The sequence below is a fragment of the Molothrus aeneus genome, chromosome 4 (genome assembly GCF_037042795.1).
Source record: "Molothrus aeneus isolate 106 chromosome 4, BPBGC_Maene_1.0, whole genome shotgun sequence".
In the NCBI taxonomy this organism is placed as follows: domain Eukaryota; kingdom Metazoa; phylum Chordata; class Aves; order Passeriformes; family Icteridae; genus Molothrus; species Molothrus aeneus.
In genome coordinates this window covers 15123142-15144499 of record NC_089649.1, presented here as the reverse complement: position 1 = coordinate 15144499, position 21358 = coordinate 15123142, and the positions used below count along the sequence as shown (strand labels likewise).

At 37.8% G+C, this 21358-nt stretch overlaps 1 protein-coding gene across 1 annotated transcript in view; it reads left to right on the top strand.

The window, feature by feature from the left end:
• The window catches only part of ARHGAP10 (Rho GTPase activating protein 10), a 138735-nt gene that overhangs the window by 36105 nt on the left and 81272 nt on the right, over positions 1-21358 (top strand). The window contains exons 2-5 of the mRNA XM_066548950.1: positions 5104-5199; positions 5289-5350; positions 17415-17486; positions 20723-20824. Coding sequence (XP_066405047.1) covers positions 5104-5199; positions 5289-5350; positions 17415-17486; positions 20723-20824 — 332 coding nt within the window. The remainder of the gene's footprint in view (positions 1-5103; positions 5200-5288; positions 5351-17414; positions 17487-20722; positions 20825-21358) is intronic.

The window sequence follows — 21358 nt, the reverse complement described above, 5'->3', positions numbered from 1 at the left end:
ACTTGGATTAAACTGAAATGGTGAGAGGTTGAGCTTTTACTTATTTGTTTTAAAGGTGTGGGATTGACCAAATGCACTGTATTATGCAGGGGGGGCAGGGGGGGAGGGAAGTTGAGTCACTTGACAAGTCAGTAATACGTTACTTTTTAATCCTCATAGCCAAAATTGCTAAGCTTTCAGAAACCTGTGAGCTGCCATGGGTGATGTGACATGATTAAAATGGGACTCCAGAAACCTCTTAGACTTTGAACTTGATTTCCATTCAGGTTTTGGATGGGAATGAGTAACTTTGTGTTTTAGCTTCATTGTAAATTTTCTTGTTTTGATGGCTCTTTCAATATATTTATCAGATAAAAATGAGGAGTAAAAAGTTTATTTAGTTTTAGGGAGTTGGAATGTGTCACTGCTCTTAGGAATTCTGCCACATGGCCTGCATCTGCTAAGTTACTAAATTAATCCTGTTTATCCACCTTGCTAAGATAGTGACTAAATCCTGTTCATGTTCTCAGTGTCATGGATTATATTAGATTCATTTTTCACCTTGTGAAAGGGGACACAGAAAAGGAACAGAGTTGCTTTTAAAGTGTTGAGATGGTGCATTTTTTGTGTAAAATGTCATATGAATCTGTACTGCAGCTCTTGGACAAACTATTTTAAGTGCTCTGTTCCTCTGAAGCTGCTTTGTTGGCTCTTGTAGGAGATTGATGCCTGGGAAGAAGAGGGGAGAGGCCAACTCAGCTCAGCTTGTTCTTGCCTTTTTCATGATGGTGTGTGGCTTGCCTCATCTTGGCCTACTGCAAAGAAAATACCTTGAGAAATCTAATATTAGCTTGATTAAGCTTAAAATAGCTTGAAGATGATCTTGGTAGTTAAATCTAAGTGTTTGTTAACATTCTAGCTTTTTAGGGAGGATGTTGTTCAATGAAGCCAGAGCAGTTTTAATCCATGTTAAATAAAGCTGCTGGAGATCTCTCATTCCCAGAGTGTATCTGTTAAGAGTCAGTGAAACTTGAAGTTAGGATTGAGGAATGGTGATGTAATTCCAGTCCTTCTTAAAAGCTTAATGCAGAAATGTATATATTGTTGTAGAAAAATAGTAACACTCATACAAATGGGTGTAGTTCTTCTGCCTTCCAAAAGAGATCCAGAATAGCTTTAGAAAGCAATATTGTCAGGCTTTGTGCAAGACTTCTGGTTTGTGTGGCTAGCACTGAGATTAGTACTGATCTTAAAGGGAGTCATTGGATTCTGGTGCTGTTAAGTGAGGCTTGGCCACCACCCAGCAACTAATGGTGTCATGTTGGCTCAGCTTGACTCAGATAAGGAACAAAAGTATTTTCTTTCAAATCCAAATGGAAAAAATATCGAGGTTTTTGTGTGGGCTACTGGCAGTGCATCTGTCACTGGACAAACTCACGGGAGCACTTGTTACCAAGGTGTTTCAGAGCAAGGTGAGGAAGCAGGCAGCTGCTCCTGTTTCTTCTGCTCTGTTTTTAAATAGTTGCGTTGAACATGAAGAAGTACAGTGTACTGATATGAACAATGCCAAAGAAAAAATGAAAAGCTGTACTGATATGAATAATGCCAAAGAAAAAAAATTAAAAGCCCTGGTGTCCTTGGGTCCCCTCCCTTCTCTCCTTGGAAATCTGTCTTCAGCCTTTTGGTCAAAACATTTAGCAGATGCTTAGTTTCTTTTAGTGTTTTAGAAGGTGAATCTTTGAAATGACTCTGCCTTATGGGTTTGCCGGGATTCCATTGTATTCAGCAGTGTTAGTGTTTGGTTGATATTTAAAGCACTCTTTGATCTTGAATGCCCCGTTCCTCCTTTTTCAGTGATAACCACAGCTTGTAACAAGCAACAACCCTATTGCTGCTTCCTTTATCTTTCAGTTTGGTGTTACTTTGTAAAATGTGGAGATTAAAGGGAAAAAATAGTTACTCTTCAGTAGGCCACAGCAATATTCACATAACCAGTTAACTGCTCATGCTGTTTGATACCTAATTGTACTCAAGTGCTGTCTTATTCTAGTGTTTGTAGCTGCAATCCATTCGGGTTTACAGTCTGCTAAATAACACACACTGGTCCTGCAGGCTCTCATGCTGGTCTGCAACAATGCTAGGATGTATCTGTCAGTGCCAGACAAATCATCTTGCTCTAGTAAAGGTCTTCTGACACATTATGGAAGAAGGCCAAGTTACGTTTATGAAATTTCTAATTCAAGCAACAATGCTCAGCATTTAAATTGTAGCACAATAGTCAGACACTATAGTGCTTACAATGATATCAGCATCTAGTTTGTCTTTATAAATGCTTATAGTTGGGTGAACTTATGTGTATGTACTGTAGGACATTTGGAATTTATCAGAGCAGTTTGATGATGTTTGTCCACAATGGAAGGCTTGACTGCAAGTAGTCTCAGGTATCTCACTCTGGCTGTGGTTTGTCAGGTGGCAAGAAAATCCACCACAAAGCTATGCTATCTTCCTTTTTTGTTTGTTTCCAGCCACCATCCTTGTAATTTTTCCCATACCTTAACAAAAAAGAAATCAGTATTCTTGCTCGGACCTTTTGAGAAAGTTTTCCTCCATTGCTACTTGATACTTGATTTTGATTTTGCTCCAGTGACTTCTTTTGTTGAAAGTGCCAAGTTCTTAAAATCCAGAAAATCTCTTCTTGTTTTCTTCCAGGTGTTGATTCAATAGTATCTGCAGCTTCTCTTGACCCATCAGGCTGTTATTCTGTGACCCAAATCCCCAAGTCCCTCCCACTCACCGATGGTTTCCAAAATTTTCTGTAATGGTTCTTAAACATTTCAGAAATTATTTGTGGAAATATGTTACAAAAATTTAATGTATCTTCATGGTTTTAAATGAGGAACTCTGCAAATATAGCTTTGATGTGTGAAAAGGTTATTGCTTCCAACAATGTAGTCAGTCCTTGGGTCAGTAATTTCCAATCCCTGAGCAGGTTCAGTAATGAGAAATACAGGAATATGGGTTTCTGATCCTGTGAGAAGCTGAATGTTTTAATTCAGCCCATTCTCAAGCTGATTGTAGATGTTGGACTTTGCACTGAAAGAATCTGGGTGTGGCCATAAGTTTTGTTTGCTGTCACTGTCACGAGAGAGGTGAAAGTTTGACAGCAGTCTAGAAAGGCTCATAAAGTCACTAATATTGTACCTGTTCAGTCCATGAAGGGAAATGGGGGTGCTGTGTGTGTATGGTGCTGCATGAGTCTCTTGGCATCTACCTTGCTCAACATGATTGAATGCTTCACCTCTACAAGTAGGAGAAACATAATAAACAATTCCTTCCTCTAGCGTGGCACTGACTCTCATATGACAGGGCTTTGGGAGGGGATTATTGGATTCAAGAAAATTTAATAAGTTTGGGAGAGTGAGTGTTGTTGGAACCATTCTCCCATAAATAAATTCTTTTCAGCCTTGTGCTGTGACCTGGGTCACAAATAAGTGTAACATTAGATGGTTAAGAACCTTGTTATTTAAGCCTTTCACAGCCAACAGAACTTGTTTCTTTCACTGTTTGCTTTATGAGCAGCTGTTCAGCCCACGAGACATTTGAATTAAAACACCCATGTTTCCTTTCACATGGGAGTTAGGTTACTGCTTCCTTCAACCTTCTTATCCTTGTTATTTCAACCCTGTGCAGCATCCTGCTACATCATGTGTTGGAGGGTACATGCACAGGTTTCGGAGGGAACAGCTCTGTTACACAATGGCTGAGGAGAGGGCTAATGAGAAATGGGTGAAAAGAAAGGAAAAGGAACAAAAAGCTTTTTTTTTTTCACTTTAGACTGTTTTGCTGTTTTTAGAGTATTTGACTTAACATTTTAAGTGGTTGAACTGAACTTCCAGTATAAGGGGTTGTACTATGACGTGATAAAATACATGATGTGTCAGATGCAGGACTGGTAATAAAATTAGGTGATTTTTTGTTTGTTATTGGTAAAACAAAACAAACAAACAAAAAACCCCAAACTAAAAGGAAAAAAAAACCCAAACCAAATTACCTCCCTCCTAAAACTAGAACAAAAAAGACCAACTGGTAATCTTTTAGTGCCTGTTAATATTAAAGAGCAAAATGATTAGGTGGCCTGTTAAAAGAGGTCTTCTTAACCCTTCAGAACTGCATGTGATAAGAAAAAGATTATAGATTAACTAAGTACTTTAGGTTGTCCTTAACTTTGGCTGACAACAAAAATGTGAGTAAAACCTTCACAATTGGGTAGAAGTGTACCAGGACATGCATCCTTTTTTTTTTTTTTTTCCCTCCTGAACAATTGAATCCTTCCAGAACTTGTGACATTCCCAACATGCACATGTCAGCACAACAGAAAAGTGTGTGCACAGTGTTTATTTACAGCTTTATGAATTTCAGGGAGGGTTTATCATGATGATATTGTGACTGAATATGGAGTCTGATTACTTCCTGAGAAGTGCAAGAGTGCAGCCTCTGACCTGAAATTGTCAAATGTTAATGGGTTAAATTTGGATTGCTGGGAATGTTTTATAGCTATTGCAAAACAGTTATTATATAAAATTAATTTTAATGCTGTGCATTTAACTTAGCTTTTGGCAGAGTTTAACTCCATGGAATTTCTAGTTCAAGTGCAAAAATTCTATTGTATTGGGTTTATGTATATTTATGTATCAAGGTTTCACTAGCAGAGTTATCTATATATAGTCCCTAGAAAATTCCAAAATGTGTATTTGTGCTGATGAATATATGAGTGAATTTAGGTTAGCAGAGCAAGACAACCTGTACAACTTACAGTGTTGTGCCCTTGACTTCTGTAATTACAGATTTGTTTTCATGTGCCCTAAATTGAAGTGCACTGTAAGGATAGACACAACACTATACACATGATCACATGTGCTTTCTACTGTATAGCTTTGCATCAAGAAATCTGTGTGACAAATGCCTTATCAGAAGAGGGTAAGGCAACACTGGATGTCCTGTAATGTCCTTAGACAGACCTGTGTTAAGAGTTTCTTGTAAAGTTGGTTATTCTAGGTATAGAAAGATCTTCTGGCCTACATAAAATGACTGCTTACCCTTCAACCTGTGCTCTTTTTCTTGCAGACCTTTCAGCAGCCCAGAGAAAATTTGCTCATTCTCTGAGAGACTTTAAATTTGAATTCATTGGTGATGCAGAGACTGATGATGAAAGATACATAGGTAGGTAAGAAGTGACTATGAGTGGATATATTTTGTCAATGCCATCCTGCAACATGATTAAACTTTCTTTGTATTATTTTATATTGCAGATGCATCATTTCATGAGTTTTCAAACTTTTTAAAAAATCTTGAAGAACAAAGAGAAATTTTGGTGAGTTGAAATAAATGATTTTAAAAGCTGTGCACATAGCAAAGAGATCAACATTAGTGAAATTGCTTTTATTGCTTTGTTAACCACCAAGGTGTTGATATCACTGACTTTTAAGTGGGAGCTCTCATTGTGCAGCCTCTGGTTCTGTAGTCTAGAGTGCAGACAACACCTTGTTCTCATTAAAGAAGAAATCTGTATGGTAGGGATGGATAAATATGAGTTGGTTTAAAATAGTCATGCCCAGGTTAATTATGGCTGGGGTGAATGGGAAAACCACCCTAAGTTTGTTTATCATTTCCAGTAAAAAGCCAAATGAAAGAGTTAATGCTGCAGCAGGGGACACTCAAGTTCTGGCAATTGGCCAACTTTGGATCCAGAATCTCTGTAGCTCTGGCTTCAGTGCTTATGTGGATCTGGGATGCAATCTGTTTTATTTGAATTAGCAGACTTCGAAACCTTTACCTTGTATTTGAGCTTCAGTGAGAGGTTGGAGCTGCAGACAGTTGCTCTATTGTGTAAAAGATCTCTGTTCTGTTGCCTGTGATTGCTTGGGGTGTAATTAGTGAAATATGGCTCATGTTGGCTGCACACAGGGCAGGGGCTGAGAGCTCTGCCAAACACCTTGCTACCTGGGTTTCCTGACTTTTCAGAAGATGGGGGTTTCCTTCTGGATGGTTTCTTTTTGGTTCTTCTCAGCAGCTGTGTGCCCAGCTTTAGTTTCAGAGCAGTGATTCATAAAGCAGCTGCTGTGTACCCAGTTTTCTTTTGAGTCAGGCCAGACTCTCCATCTGGGACATGTGCTTAGATCTGACATGATAGCAATTGCATTTCTTGGTATTTGACATGTGGTTATATCTTTGCCTTCCTGGAAATCAGTGATCCCTTGGCATCACTGAGAGGAAGCTGAGACTAATCTGCTGTCTTCCCTGTTTCCTTCTGCCAGAAGATGTGCCTGCAGTGCAGGGATATGTAAATAAGTGATAAAAGAACTTGTGAAAAATTCTTTTTTCCATGTTTCCCTTTCCAGTCCTGATCCCAGTAATATTCATGGTTCCTTGTAAGTGTTGTGTTCTGTTCTGGTATGCTGTTCTGATCTGGAACCACATTAAGGTCTGAATTAGGGTCAGTGTGGTTCTTCACACTTTCCTAAAAACAGTCTTTGGATAGGAGAGACAATTTTTCAGTGTTTTGAGCTGTTTTGCCAAATCGTAGAGATTGGCTCAAGCATGTTTCAATACTTCTTTTGCTTTTCATAATACTACAGTATAATCTTTACTTTGCTTTTTCCTGTCATCCATAACTGTATTTTATTTTAATGAATTGCACAAATCTAATTAAATCTTAATGAAATTTTATAGTGAAAAATACTTAATGAGCTACCACATTATTTTGATGTCAGGCTTTTGAGGGATGACTTAACAATTCCATGGCACATTTCAGTGACTGTATCAACAGCTCTTCAGCAGGGATAGATCACCACCACAGCAGGCTGTGCAGAATCCAGTGCTGTCTGTCTGGATTGTGAAACACTTCCATTGTTCAAACTGAATGCCATGAAACTGTGTTAACTTACTTTGTTGGTATGGTGCCCATGCTTACACAGAAGGTGCTATCATATTGAAAGCTAACTTGTGTCAGTTTCTTGATAGGAAAAGGATGAAATGCAGTTTTTATTAAAACTGTGACTGATGAAAAACAGGGAGTATAAGTTGTAATGGGGAAAATATTTATTACCAAATGGAAACAGAATATATTCTCTGAGTTACCAGATGTGTGACCTTTTTATTTCATCTGTAGTCTAGCAAATGTTATGTATCATTTCTGGAGTGAGCTTATGTAACAATGGCTGTAAGTCTCTAAGAAAATGATTGTATGGTGACTGGAAAAGATAATTTCCAGCATCTGCTCCTCTGGCTTTTTTTTTTTTTTTTGACTTCTCAGTGGATGTTTTAACAGTGGCATGAGCTCTAGAGATACTCCCGTGGAGAATATTAGGACATGTTGCATTCACAGATGTTTGCAATGAGGTCAGGGATCCAAAGACTTTCCATTAAGATGCAAAGTATATAGCAGCATTTTTTTTCAAAAGCACTCAGTCTTTGTTAAGAGTTGAGTATTTCCCCCCTTACTATTTTGAGTATTTCCCCCCTTACTATTTTGAAGATGACCAGAGGATTTTGGACTGCTGTCTTCAGTGGCATTGCATAGTTGAATAGATAGGCAAATTTCAGGCCCATAAAGTTATATTAAAGAAATCAATGAATAATTACAGGACAAAAGGGATTTCAGACACTGCTGTGCATTTTGGTTTTTTAGATACTTGAGAAAAGGGTTATTTTTTTCTGAACTGCTTTGTAAATGAAACAAATCTACAATTAAAATACATTCTAGACTCAAAGTAAATGCTCATCATCTCCTCTTCTCATGGTTTTCTGAAATTGTAGTGAATCCAGAGTCCATAAAACTTGCTGTCAGTGTTTACAATGAATAATGACCAGAAAGGTAAATTTATCTGGTGCATATTTATTTGGTGGATATAATTTAATTCAGATGGAATCTTGCACTTCATGGTTTTACCATTTCTCCCATCTCCTTCAAAGGTTGCCGAAATTATATCCCAGGTGTCAAAGGATTTAGTTGTATATGAAAAGAGAAGTTGGCAACAATTCAGACATTTCACTGAAATTATTACAGAGTGGTCAATAAAAAACCAAATTACATCTTTCCGTAGCACTGTAGGTTGGTGAAACTCCCCAGGGCAGAAATGGATCACTGTCCCTGAGAATATTCTGGAAATTATTTTTAGATGTTGAGGATGAATGGAGTTGTAGGACTTAGATTCTGCTCCTTTGGCACTGCAGAAGTGCTTTGGAAGTTCAGGGATGACAGGGAACTTGGCAAGGTGGTAGGAGAAGGTGGGATGAGCGAGGCCCAGCATGGTGATGCTCAGATGCTCTGTCTCAGTACCCAGCTGTTCCCCTGGTTGCCAGGGAGAGCACCAAACCCTCCCTCCCAGCCCCACTTTTCCTGGCAGCAGAAGGGAGCTTTGATTCTTGTGAGGGACTGAGAACAGCAGGTTTCACTGTCTGCCCCCATTTGAGCTGTGGTGGTGAGCAGAGAAGTGTTACCTGGTTAGCCTGTGGCTCTTGGTCCTTTCCTTCACACCTCCCTTTCTCCATTCCAGGCTACTCCTAAACAACCAGTTTGCCCCTAATTAGTTTTCCCTGTTGATTCCAGTCTTGCTAAGTCATAACCAAATGTGATAGCTCTTGTATTGTTCCCTCAGTTATCTTGGCAGTGCTTGGCACTCCTGCTGTGGTCACCTTCGTGTGCTGGCTTTGAGTGCTTTCCCTCCTTGGAGTTCCTCTGTCCTCCTTGGAGTTTATCTGCTTCTGGAGTTCACATGATTCTTGTCAAGAGCTGGTCTAACCTGTTCTTAAAAAAGTTCCAGGAACATGGATTTCTCTTTATTTTGCTATTTAGTCTTCATTTCTTTCACCTCATGTTCACACTGAGTCTCATTTACTACAAGTTAAGCTGGGAAATTTTTAAAAATTTTTCTGCCATAGTCATGGAATAAAACTGATCACTTTTCCTTCATGGTAGTATTTTTATGGTTACCCTTTCTAAGTGGTCTTTTACATCTGTATTTTTCCTTGTTCAATTTAATTACACTGTGTTTAGACCTTCTATCTTTTATGTTAGAATTACTGCTTTCTCCTCCTCTTCTTGCCTTTAAGTTGCTGCTATATTTGCTCTTCTACCATCCTCTGGGACCTTGCTTGCCTCTCCCTTTAGTTTGCTTTGCTGATTTCCTAAACTATTCTGAAGCAAAGCCCCTTCTGACTTGAATGCAGTTAATACTTCTGTTGTGTAATGTAGGAATACATCTAATGGCTCTTAAGGAGTGCTTTCTCCCCTTAAGACCTGTTTTCCCCCCTTTGTTAGATAGATATAATTTAACTGAGGGTTTTTTCCTTTCTGGAGATAATTAAAATCTGTTGTCTTGTACACCATCATTGATTTGACACTCATTTCAGTTCAATAATTGTTTTATAGCTTCCTTCCTCTCTCTTTTCAGAAACATAGGAAGAACCTCTTTTCCTTAGAGTTTTTTTTTTTTGCTGCTGCTAAATAAATTTTTTTTTTTACCTTCTTTCTAATTTTGCCCCTACAAACTTGTCTATTTTCTTTTCACTCCATTACATTTCTCTTTGTATAGGATTTCTGATACAATTATATTCACCTTATATTCCCTGTGATTTCCCAAGGCCATATAAACAAGCTGTTTTACTTTGATACATTCTCTTTTGTTTCCTGCTACATTTTTCACACACTTCTATCCCTTCAGATGTCCTAAGAGGAAAGGTACTATGCAGCTAAATTTTAAAGTCTTTTTCCTCTTTTTTTTTTTTTTTTTTTTTAGCAAAAAAAGGGCTTGTCCTTTTGCCATGGGTATCTTTGCAATTTTGGCCTCTGAAAAAATTCTTTTGTGTTCTTTGTCAGTTTTGCCAGTTGGCAGAATCAAATCTAGATTAACATCTCTGAAAAGCAGAGTTATTCCCTGGTATATATCGGGATCACAAGAAACGGTTTCTCTATGGATTTTTAAAGAAATATCCCCGTGAAGTTGCTCTTTTAGTCTTTCTTTTATTACTTCTTAAAAAAAAAAGGAGGAGAGAGGGCTTCTCAGTTTCTCAGTGCTTTCACAAGTTAAAAGATGTTGTTAGCATTCAAAGGTGTACACTCAAAAGTTTAAAGATATACTTTAAATAATCTGTACATGTATGTACTTTTACTTATTTATTCTTACTTAAACTACCTCTTGTGATAAGATATGGAAGTGCATGAGTATTTATTTCACAGGTGAAGTGCTCACTTAACACACAGTGTTCCTGCATAGCTAACTCTGTTACCTTTTGTCTTGTGACTTTTGTATCTGGATCCGATTCAGCAGCTGACTCTACTGTGAAGATGGTGGTATTAATTTTTCTAATCTTTTCTTTGGCACTCTTCATGTGGTATTTAGGGGTTTGTAAATCTTAATCTCTCTTGACAGTAATCTGAAGAAATCTGTGTGAAGGAGCAATCAGTTGACTCACTGATCTGGAGTAAAAAAGTACCCAGTAGTCTTAGATGTGTGATGCATTCAAGATCTGTTCAACAAGAGTTCAAGGCATTATGTAGTGCTCCATATGTTCAGATGCTTTTAAGTCTGCTGACAGTGCAAACTGCTAAATATATCTGTCAAGACAATGGAAAGGACATAATTGTTGACCACTTCTGAAAAATTAGGCTGCCAACAGTACATTGAATATTTCAGATGCAGATAGAGAGGCACAGCATGTCTCAGGAACAGCATTTGAGTACCTTAATTGCAGCATCTACAGTCTTTTCTGTGCAATTTTTCTAATTTAATAGAACATTTTCCAGTTTTAGAAACAAGCAAAAAATCTGCTGCCATATCTCATTGCCCAGCCTCCCCTTTTCCTCTGCTGGGCATGAGACCAGATGACAATCCTGTAATTATCAAAATATGGAACATGAAGGTACAACTATGAGTATTTCAGCCACATCTTACTCTGATTTGGTGGCTACTGGCATTGAATGTTTCATTTATTTGTTGGGTTTTGAATGTCATTTACAGTCTTCTGAAATAGTTTTGTGGGTTACATATGAACTTGCCCACATCAGCCTATAAACCAAAGATGACTTGCCTGTACAATAGAAAAAAAAGTTCAGAACCAGATCTGGGTGTGTTCCTCCCACCTCTGAGTGAACACAGCTGACAAGTCCTGTTACCACTGGCTTCCTCTTCCAGATAACTCTGTGGTCTCACATGCATCAACATCATTCACTAGAGAATTTTCATTCTGTTAGTTCATCATTGGGAAATGTTTGGAATTTGCATTGTAAAGCTGTCACCAGTTTGGATTTTGCTGGTTGTTAATAACAGCACTGTTTCTTCTGGAGGAAAGCGCTGACAATTGAGCAATTCATTCTTGACTGAATACTGATGCCGTTGTTTGCTGCTGGATTCCTTGACTTTCAGAGGCATCTTTTTGCTCAGTGAAGAGCTTTGCCATGCATCAAGAAATTGGGAATTATGCATTTTTCTTTTCTGAGCAGCCTTTTTGCTTGGTCAGGACATACAAGGTCTATGGTATTGAAACCAGACCATGTTCTGGTGTGTTGCTGTTTGCTAAGGTGAGGTCTTTCTTAGAGGAGTTATCCCCAGCTTTCCTTCACTGCAAATGGGGAAAGCTGATTTGTTGCAGTGTGTGAAAGTCTGTTTCTCGTTATTTTGTTTTCTTGTTTGTTATGATTATGGCTTTGTATGGCTTTATAGTGGAATGTATTGCTAAAAATAAACTTACTCAGAAGACAGGACTATTAAATAACTTTCAGTAAATAATCTTTACTAAAACCCACTGTCTATTTAATTATCTTTTTTCTTAAAAAAAGGAAATTATGTATTATTTCCTTATGATACCAATCTGATTTTAGAGGCCAGCAGTTTCATGACAAGGGAATCAATGAGGGCAGTATTTCAGAGTAGGGCACAGCATAGCAGATGGATCATAGGAGGCCCTTTTAGCTTTCTGTCCTTAAGGTGAGTGATTAACTTCCAGGAGATGAACAGGAAACAACTTTTCTGTTGAAGGGTGAACTCATGAGTCCAGCAGTTGCATTTCCTGTAAGGCAAGGCTGCTGCTTGTGAAGGAATTAGAAGTGCAGAGCACAGGATTCTGCCTGTATTGAGGCTTGTCAGGCAGTGGCTCAATGGTCTAGGAAATTCCCCTTGGAACAGTTTGAGAAACTTCTTGTCTTCCTGCCAAACCCTGAGGGTATTTCTCTGGAACACCTAAGACGGAGGTGATGTGTTTTGTTACAGATGCCTCCTGGTGCTTCAACAAAATATGTTGTCTCTAGGTGAGGTGTATCACTGGTCCCTGTGGCTCTCTTGTTACCAGATGGTTTCCTCCACAGCAAATGAATCCACAGTAATGGATGTCACTTCTTTTTTATAGCCTCTGCACACATGCAAAGTCACACAAGTATTAATGTGCTGTGAGACCTCCTTAAAAATCCTTTAGTCTATGTACTGCAGGCCTTCTAAAAACCAAAAGACTCCTATGTCTGTATTCTCAATGTGTGCCTGAGGCCCTTTCAGTATCTAAGATTGTAAAGCTACAGGGAAAGCTCTAGAGCAGGGAGAAAATCCAGACATGTTTATTAGAAGAAAACTTGATTTGAAAACAAAATAATGAGCCTTGGGGGTGGTTTGCACTGTCTGCAGTCATCAGTGCTCCAGATAAATGCAAAACCAGTGCTGAGGTGTGGTTATAGAGAGAGAACTCTCTATGTAGGGATGGCAGGGGGGTTGGCTGTGCAGCTATCTGGGGGCATGTGTAAGAGCAAATCATATTCTCATGGGAAAAGAAAGAATAGAGATTCAGACTTTGCAAATAACATCTGATGTTTTCAGTAGTGGAATTGTATCTGCAAATTTTAATTGTGCAGGGTTTCAGACATATGACTTAATGCTTTGCGAAATTTCAGTAGCAAATCACTATATGAAGTAGGAAAGCTTTTTAGAGAAAATAATAATCTTTATATATTCTCTCTCTTCCAACATTGGAGGTATCAGAATTGGCTTTTTTTTTTTTATTAGGCTGAATTGTGCATTTTCTTAGGGAAAACACAACTGTATCCTCTATAAGTAGAAGAGGAGCTGTAGTGGTAAATATCTTTATTGGAAAGTGAACTTCTTTATCTAGCAGCACTGTCAACTATTTTGTTATTCAGTCACTGCTAGGTATGTCTTCCTTTCTGCCTTCTCTGTTGCACTCACTAAGGCAAAGCTTCCTTCCCAGATCTGGTTTCATTGACACTTGCTCAGTTTCATGGGCTTTGCCTTACTGACATGTTGGCCTCCCCCACAGCTTTGTTGAGGGACAACCAACAATCCTGCTCCTGACTACAAATAAATCTGTCGAGTTGGTATGCTCAGAAACTAAAACCCCTCCTTTATGCAAGGCATCCAATCTGCATTCCAGTTCCTGAGATGGAATTGGGAACTCAGCACTCCTATGTTGCAGTGCAGTCTACAGGAAGGTGTTTGTTTATGGCTTAATTTTTCTTCTTTCTCAGTAAACCTGTGTTTTTTTATGGGAGAATGTGTCAATTCAGACTGGAGCAGAGTCAGGATATGTATTTACCTCACCACCAAGTTGTTGATGAGCAGTGTGCAATTTCCAGTGCTTCCAGTAAAGGCTGAGCTCTAAGAATGTTTTTAGGATGAAGGCTGGGAGGCCAGTGCTGCATTTGTCTAATAACAAACTTTGATTAACTTAGGTTGGTTTAACCTTTTTAGCCACTGAACTTTGAGGAGAGCTATTGTGGGTTGCTACTCCTTCACAGGTCATGCAAGCAGCTTTCCTCCTCTGCAGTATAAGCCTGGTTGTGCCTTGAAAGGGAGTGGGAACTTAGAAAACCTGCTCCTGCCTACTGCAGGAGAAAGCAAGAGGAGCATTGAATGCTGGTGCCTGATCTTCTCTGTCAGATAACAGTGCACAGGAGGAGGTGTTGGTGGAAGTAATTTGTCCTTAAACACCTCTACTCCCGACTTTTCTGGGAAGGGAAGAAGTGACAGTCTAAATGGAGTAATCTTGTGGAGTGTCACTGACTGCTCAGTGACCTGTTGGGTCTTGCTGACCTGACTGAGGAAGTATCCAGCAGCTGTGAATGAGCTTGCTAATGGATTTAGCCTGTGCCTTTGAGGGCTGCAGTTGGAAAGAGAGGCTGGGGCCCCATAATCTGTGATCTGTACAACTTCTCTGCTGAGCAAATGGAGTTTTGTAAAGGCATCTGAAATAGATACACACAAAGCTGACAGCACACTTCAGGATGTGGGAAATGTTGGATAGAGTGATCTTCTGAGGTGGTGATGGCTCTGATGACTTTATTGCTGCTGTTGCCAGGTTTATGTTCAAGTTCAGTTAATTCTTTGACCTTTCTGTAGGTGCTGTAAGCAGAGCAGGACAAGTGTGAGCAGTCTGGGACTGTCTGCCCGGGACACGTGCGCACGTTGGGTTAAACATTTCTGGGCATTCCTGAGACTCTGACATTCACAAGACTGGTTAAAATTCTGTTACCTGAGACATGACCTTGTTAGATTGGTTCACTTATGACTTGCGTGCCACAGTTTGCCTGCCAGATATAATTGAATATATATTTGTTTCATGGAGGTTTGGATAGATGAGAGATGTAAAAAAAGGGATTTTAAAATGTCATTTCAAATAGTACATTTCTGTCATAATCTGTCAGGATTAGAGAAGAAGAGGGATGAAAATGAATGTAAGAGTCAAGACAGAAGTTGAAAAAGGAAGGAACATCTAGTTTCATATTAATCAACTTAAATGCCTAGTTTAACTTTTGCTGGAAATTTTCCATTTTAACATGATTCTAGTTCTGAAGACAAGTACAAGTGATAATTACAAATATATTTAGGTAATCCTTTGCTTATATGCTAATTTGTTATCTACAGTTTTAAAAAAAGAGTCGTTTTAAGTTTCCGAGTTATAAATAAGCTAAGAATGAATAGCAGTGTAAATAATTTTTTTCTATAAATAATAATACATCTTTTTGTAGTTTTTCATGACAAGCACTGGATTCTGAGTACTGGAAAACAGCAGGAATGAGTCTCTATTTAATCTTGTATTGGAGGTATTTTAATTATGAGCTTGGTCAGTCAGAAGAACATCTCTGTAATTCACTGTTGAATTTACCATCTTGCATTCTTATATATGGCCTGGTATGAAGCTCTGTGAGAATGACCAAAGCTCTGCAAAACCTCACTCCACCCAGAAGTAATCAAGAGTTCTGTTATTTAACCCAGGCACAGAAAGCAAAGAGGGTGACAAATCAAAAGTACCTTCATGGCAGGCACCTGGGGATACATCTGTTAACAAAAGTTTAAGTTGTGCAAAATGAGAAATGTCTTTTTTGGAAGGAGGGGAAGCTTGTTTTTCTTTTAATGAAAGAATTACTGGCATATCATCCCTCTGGCAGCAGTGGAATCTGCTTCTTGGCAGTCGCTGAGGAGAACATCTCATTTTGATTTAAAGATTATTTTCTGCTTCAAACAAATTCCTGTAGTGGTTCCCATGGTTAATACTGCATAGGAGTAGCAGGACAAGTGATTTACAGCCCTGCTGTTTTATGAAGCACAGTCTTTTATGCATATATTTTCCTTTTTTTGGTATTTTTTTCATTTGTTACATCAAGGTGCTATGGTTTCCTTTGATTTGGACTTTGTGTTCAGCATACATTCAATGCGTGTTAACCTTACACTTTTTTGTGTAAATGTTCAAAAAACTAATAAGCAACTTGTCATTTGTTAATTATTTTTAACCCTCTAACCATGTGAGTTCTCAGTTGTTACCTTTAAATGCTTTAAGATTCCAGGAAGTGTGGTGCTCTACCTCGTGGAAGCTTGTGCCGTCCTCTCTGAGTTTTCTCCTTCACTTTGTTAGAACAGAGAACAATTTGAAGTTTTCCAGTATAGAAGGACTGATTGTGAGGTTTCCAGGCTCACCACTCTGACTTGAGAGTTCTTCCTCCCAAGGGTGCACTGAAGGGTGCTTTAAGATGTTTTTGGCAAAGTCATGAACTGGATGCAGAGGGGAGTTTTGTGCTGAGAAGACGTGCTCTGAAATTAGGATGTAGCTGGTATGTGGATGACTGTGCAGCACCCAGTTTGGCCCAGACTTGCCAGCCCTTTGGGTTTCCACTTAGCTGCAGGTTGGTGTGCTGTGCTGGCCCTGCAGAAATGTGGGTTGCTGTGGTTACAGTGAATTGGCAGGATGACTCCCACAGTAATCCCTCATGGCTGCGGGGATGGGTGGGAGCAGCTCAGATTTGTGTTGTGCCAGGTCTCGGGTACATCCCGTGTGTGTTTTATGATAAGAATTTTCAGAAGTGTTCCAGGAGGCTGGTTTAAGCCTGTGATGTTTTATCTGAAGATTTTCACTATAAAGGGAGGGGAAAGGAGAGGAAAGAGAGAGAAAGTTTTCTGTTGTATGTTAGGGGGATTCCAGGGAGCTCTGCCTGAACTCTTGGCCTCCCAGACCAGTGGCTGTGCTAAGCCCAGTGCTGGGCATGATTTATTCTGTGGATCTGCCTTAGGACAGACCAAAAGGTCTGCTCCCCCCACTCTCCTTCACCTGCAATACTCTTGCCATTTTTTCCATGCTGCTGCTGTGTTCAAGAAGATCCAGGCTTTCCTGAAATTTCAAATATTTTTAAAATTAGAAGTCTTGTTTGCACCAAATGGAACCCTGCTCTATCTTCAGGGAAATTTCATGTGAATTAGTAGCTGTGCAGATTTAATAAACTACAGTTTTCTGTCTTATGATGGAATATTGTGTCCTCCTTTTTTTCTTTTTGCATTGACCATGAGACTTTTTATCATACATGCACAGGTGGATGCTCTCCCAGTCATCTCAACCTCTTGTTTATTGACTTTGCACCTCTTTGATTTTATAATTTAGCTTAAGGTCTTATTAATGTACTTAAGTGTGTTACTATTTGGAGATTTATATGAATGCCTAGTGGCTTTAACTGTCTTAAAAGATTATTGTTTGCTACTCACTGTTCTATTACACAGTTGTCTGTAGTGCTTCTTGTGGCAGATATCTTTGCATCCCCCTAATGAAGCTCATTTGTCCTCTGTGTCATCCTGGTGTTCAGTCATTGAGGCCTTCAACCTGATCTGCAAGAGTGCCACAAATGAAGCAGTTGCAATTTTGGGTGCAACCTGGAAATTTCTGAAATTTTTGCATTTGTTTTAATTTAATTTTTCTGATATTGGATTGAATTAAGAAATTTTGTAAGCTTGAATGAACTCTGATGTGATTTTTTTTTTTGAGTTAGAAGTTCTAACTTGCATGCTTCTATTATTTTACTCCAGAGCTTCCTTGCTTTTTACTTTTTATTGTGGATGCTGACATAACTTATCAATCTGGCTACAGAAACCTAATTCATGCTTTGTTTTCTTTAGGCAATCAGTGTTACTGAAACTCTGATCAAACCTTTGGAAAGATTTAGGAAAGAGCAGCTAGGAGCTGTAAAGGTTTGTCCCTCTTTTCCTTTATAAGTTTGTTCTGTTTCTCTACTTGGATTGCATTTTAATAATGACACGTAATTGGCAGAAACATATTATTGTTTATGCTTCCTGTGTTCACACTTTTTTTGTTTCTACTTTGAGAACTTGCTTCAGAAACAAATGGAATGTGTCAAGAAGAGAATAATGTGTCCTCTCCCTTCCTTCTCTCCACCACCCTTATCTGCTCTGTCTGGAATAGAAAGAATTCTGCTAACAGCCTGCCCCCCCCTTTCCAATGGGTAACCCTGTTCTGCTTTGTATTTGCCTGCAGTTGCACAATCAAGGGCTGAAAAATATTAACTACCTAAAGAAGCTCACTCATCCATATGCTTTTAACTACATTTTTGCCACCTGCAAGGGAGAACTGCCTTTATTTATTTTTTTGTTTTGAATAAATAACTCACTGGCTCTGGATGCATGGGAATAATAGGGATGAAGAGGCTGAGGGCAAGATCTCATTGAAAGTATTTTTGATAAAAGCATTTGGTCATTTTTTTGAAGATTGTCATTAAGTTGTGAATATTTTTTTAAAAAGCTAAGTGAAATTTATGTATTAAGTACAGACTAGATTTGGATAAAAGTAACAAGGACAAATTTGTGTCTGTCTGCCTTCCTTGCAGAAGGAAGAGAAATTTAAGTGTTTATTCAAAAAAGTAGAAAAGAAAGAAACTAGCATTTTATTAAAATTTACTGTTGTAAAACTCAATGCATTTTCAAAATACCTTCATATGGGTTATTTTACAATTTCATGTCTTCATCACCAGTGATATTTCGTGATGATAAGACAATGTTTCACTTATGAGAGCACTATGCATTTTGACTTTGGCAGGAATGATTAACATGTCTGCATATGATTTCAGTGTTCATGAACTGAAAATGCTCTGTTGAACATAAATCCTTTCAGCTCAATGGTACAATGAGCTTTGTGCAATTTTATGGACTTGAGAGAAATATATTAGGTGACCCAACCAACGCACAATAAAAACTTGGTCTGTGATATAGCCAGTCTTCCAAGGAAAGAGAGAATTTGTTCTGAATGTAACTGATTGTCATAGAAGCAGCTGTGCAATGAATGCATTATTTCAGCAGTATTTTTGTTGTTAAAAATATTGCTGATTTTGGGGTGAGAACTCCTAATGCTTTGAGTTATCTCATATCTTCACTCATTTCCTAGTTAGAATTCTCTTCCCGATGCTTCTAACACAAACTATGTTCACAAAGCCTACATCTCCCATTATTTTTGGATGGATGTTTCTTTCCTTGTGTCCCTGCATACTGTTTCTGTGAAGCTGTAGCTTTTCTTTCTGATCTAAACTTTTTTTTTACAGAATTTTGTCAAAAAGGGCATTTAAACCTTTAAATAGAAGTCTTACATAATTATATAATTTCTAAATAAAAACCCTCTAAAAATATTTAGCTCTTGGAATATTCTTAACTGAATATTTATTCAATATAATCTAAACACTGACATTGGAAATATAACTCTGCTTAGCTCTGAAAACCAGCCTATGGCATCTAGTGATGAAATATATCTGCAACATTGTGTAGTATTTGCTTCAGGAAAGATTTATTCTCTACCATTACAAAATAAAAGTTGAATCTGCTGCCTCAGATTTTTTCTGCATCTTACATCCCTTTGCTGATGAAATGGTCTGAGTTAAGCTTAAAAAAAGGAAGGGGAGGAAAGTTTAGCTTCATAGAACTGGAAGCTGAGACAATTATTGAATTACCCCTTATTGAAAAGTGTTGCTGCACTAATCCCAAGCTATGTATGTAAAGTTTCTGACTTTGCCTGTTAAGAAGTAAAGAGAATTCTATTTTTTTTTTTTTTTGGAGCACTCAAATGTTCACCACATCAATGGAAATTTTACTAATATAAACACAAAGATTCACCTATTTCCCTGCACTTTGGTCGTAATTACCCATGTTGCTAATATGTTATCTCTAATCACCCTGATACTATATGCATATGTTCATGTTTCTCAGCTGATAACAAATATTTTTTAGGACTCATTTTTTAAAGGAAATTTTGACTGTCAGAGTGGGGGAAAAAAATTCTGGTAGAACTCCTTGCTGAGAAGCAATCCTAAACAGCCTCCTTAATGTAATGCCATTTTCAGAATCAAATGGTTCAGAGAGCAAAGATGTGTGTCTCTTCTAATGCAGTACATATAGTAGTGTTCAAAATCAAAGGTTAAGAGGAGAAAAAAAGAGCAATTATGTCTGTAGAGTTTAACCAGGGGTTTGGTTAGAATACATTTAAATGTCATTTCAAATCTATGGATGAGGAAAAATATTTTAATTGAACTAGTATATTTCTGATTATTAAATCTGCCAGTTCTTGAATATGTAATTAAATACTTGATTTTATTTATTTGAGGTTATTTTCAACTGCAATTAGATATGCTAAAAATAGCTTCAAAACTGGTTGGTTGAATTCATGAATACTGATTTTTGCCTTAATACAGTGGAACTGAGGAATCAATTTGCTTTTCAATATCTTCTACTAAATTAGATTCAGAAACTCAGATTTCCTAAAAAAAGTAATGACTGTCCTTCTTCTAATACATTGTTTTTGGTGGTCAGAGAAATGGTTTTGCATTGTTCAAATGATATTCCTACATGTCGGTGAGAGTTTTTCTTTTGATTCTATGATATTAAGTTTTATGGATATTTTTTCTTTTTATTGAGTTTTTGTCATGGGCACAATAAAACTCTGGTAGAAATAGGAATTCAGCACTGGGGTTGTTGTATAGCTTTAAAATGAAGAAATCCTATGGAATATAGAGGTGTATTTCCTTTGGGTTTCGAGCTGTTGGAACTTCTCCCTTGTCAATTTTAAAAAATTATTTTTTCAGTGAAACTGATATTTCCATGTAATGCCTTTTATTCAAAAACAAGGTGGTGTGGATGATGCCTGAAAGTAATGAAAAATACAATAAATCAAGAAGAGGCCAGATTTTTTTCTTTTTTGACTTAGAAGATGTAAGCATCTGTGTGATAAGCTACACCATAATGATGCAATGGGATTTCATTTCAAGTTAGCCTTTAAATTAATTCTTAAAATGAGATGAAGCATATTTTTCTCTGCTTTCTGGAGCTATGATTTTTTTTCTCTTTGTTCCTGATGAACTAGAATTTTAAAAGAAGAAAAATAGTACACTTCTATATTGACGTGGTTGCTACTTTGTTTCTGTATCTAGGAGGAAAAGAAGAAGTTTGATAAAGAGACAGAGAAGAACTACAGTTTGTTAGAAAAACATTTGAATTTATCAGCTAAGAAGAAAGAGCTACAATTACAAGAGGTATTGTTGCCTCTCTTTTTTAATGCAGGCCAAAGGCTTTGGAATGCAGAAACAGCATTCTCAGTGGTAAAACAAACCAATTTTCTCATCTGGAAAGGTTGGTGAGAAAACCAATATTTGCTGAACTTAGTACCTCCACCATTTTCTGAATCAAGGGTTTTGTGTGTATGAGGCACTGGGTCTCATATAATTTTTCATATATAATTGGGGAAGAGGGAAGTGCAAACATACTGTGAAAAACTCTGAATTTCTTACAAGGCTTTACCATTCATGTAATTTGCATTGCATTATGAGTATTGACTGAATCTCCTGTGCTAGCACTTACAGCAGAGGACAGCAAGACTTTTATTTCCAAATAAAGTGGGTTTGTGCCTTTGCTTTTTCTCATGTTTTGAAGATTTGTTTTGGGGTTTTTTTGAGTAGTGCTATAAAAAATTTGTTGACAATTTGATAGATTTGTTTTGCCTGGCATTCCTTCTGGTTCCCTCTGGGTTTATTATCATCATCAACTTATTTGTAATAGTTTTTATTTCT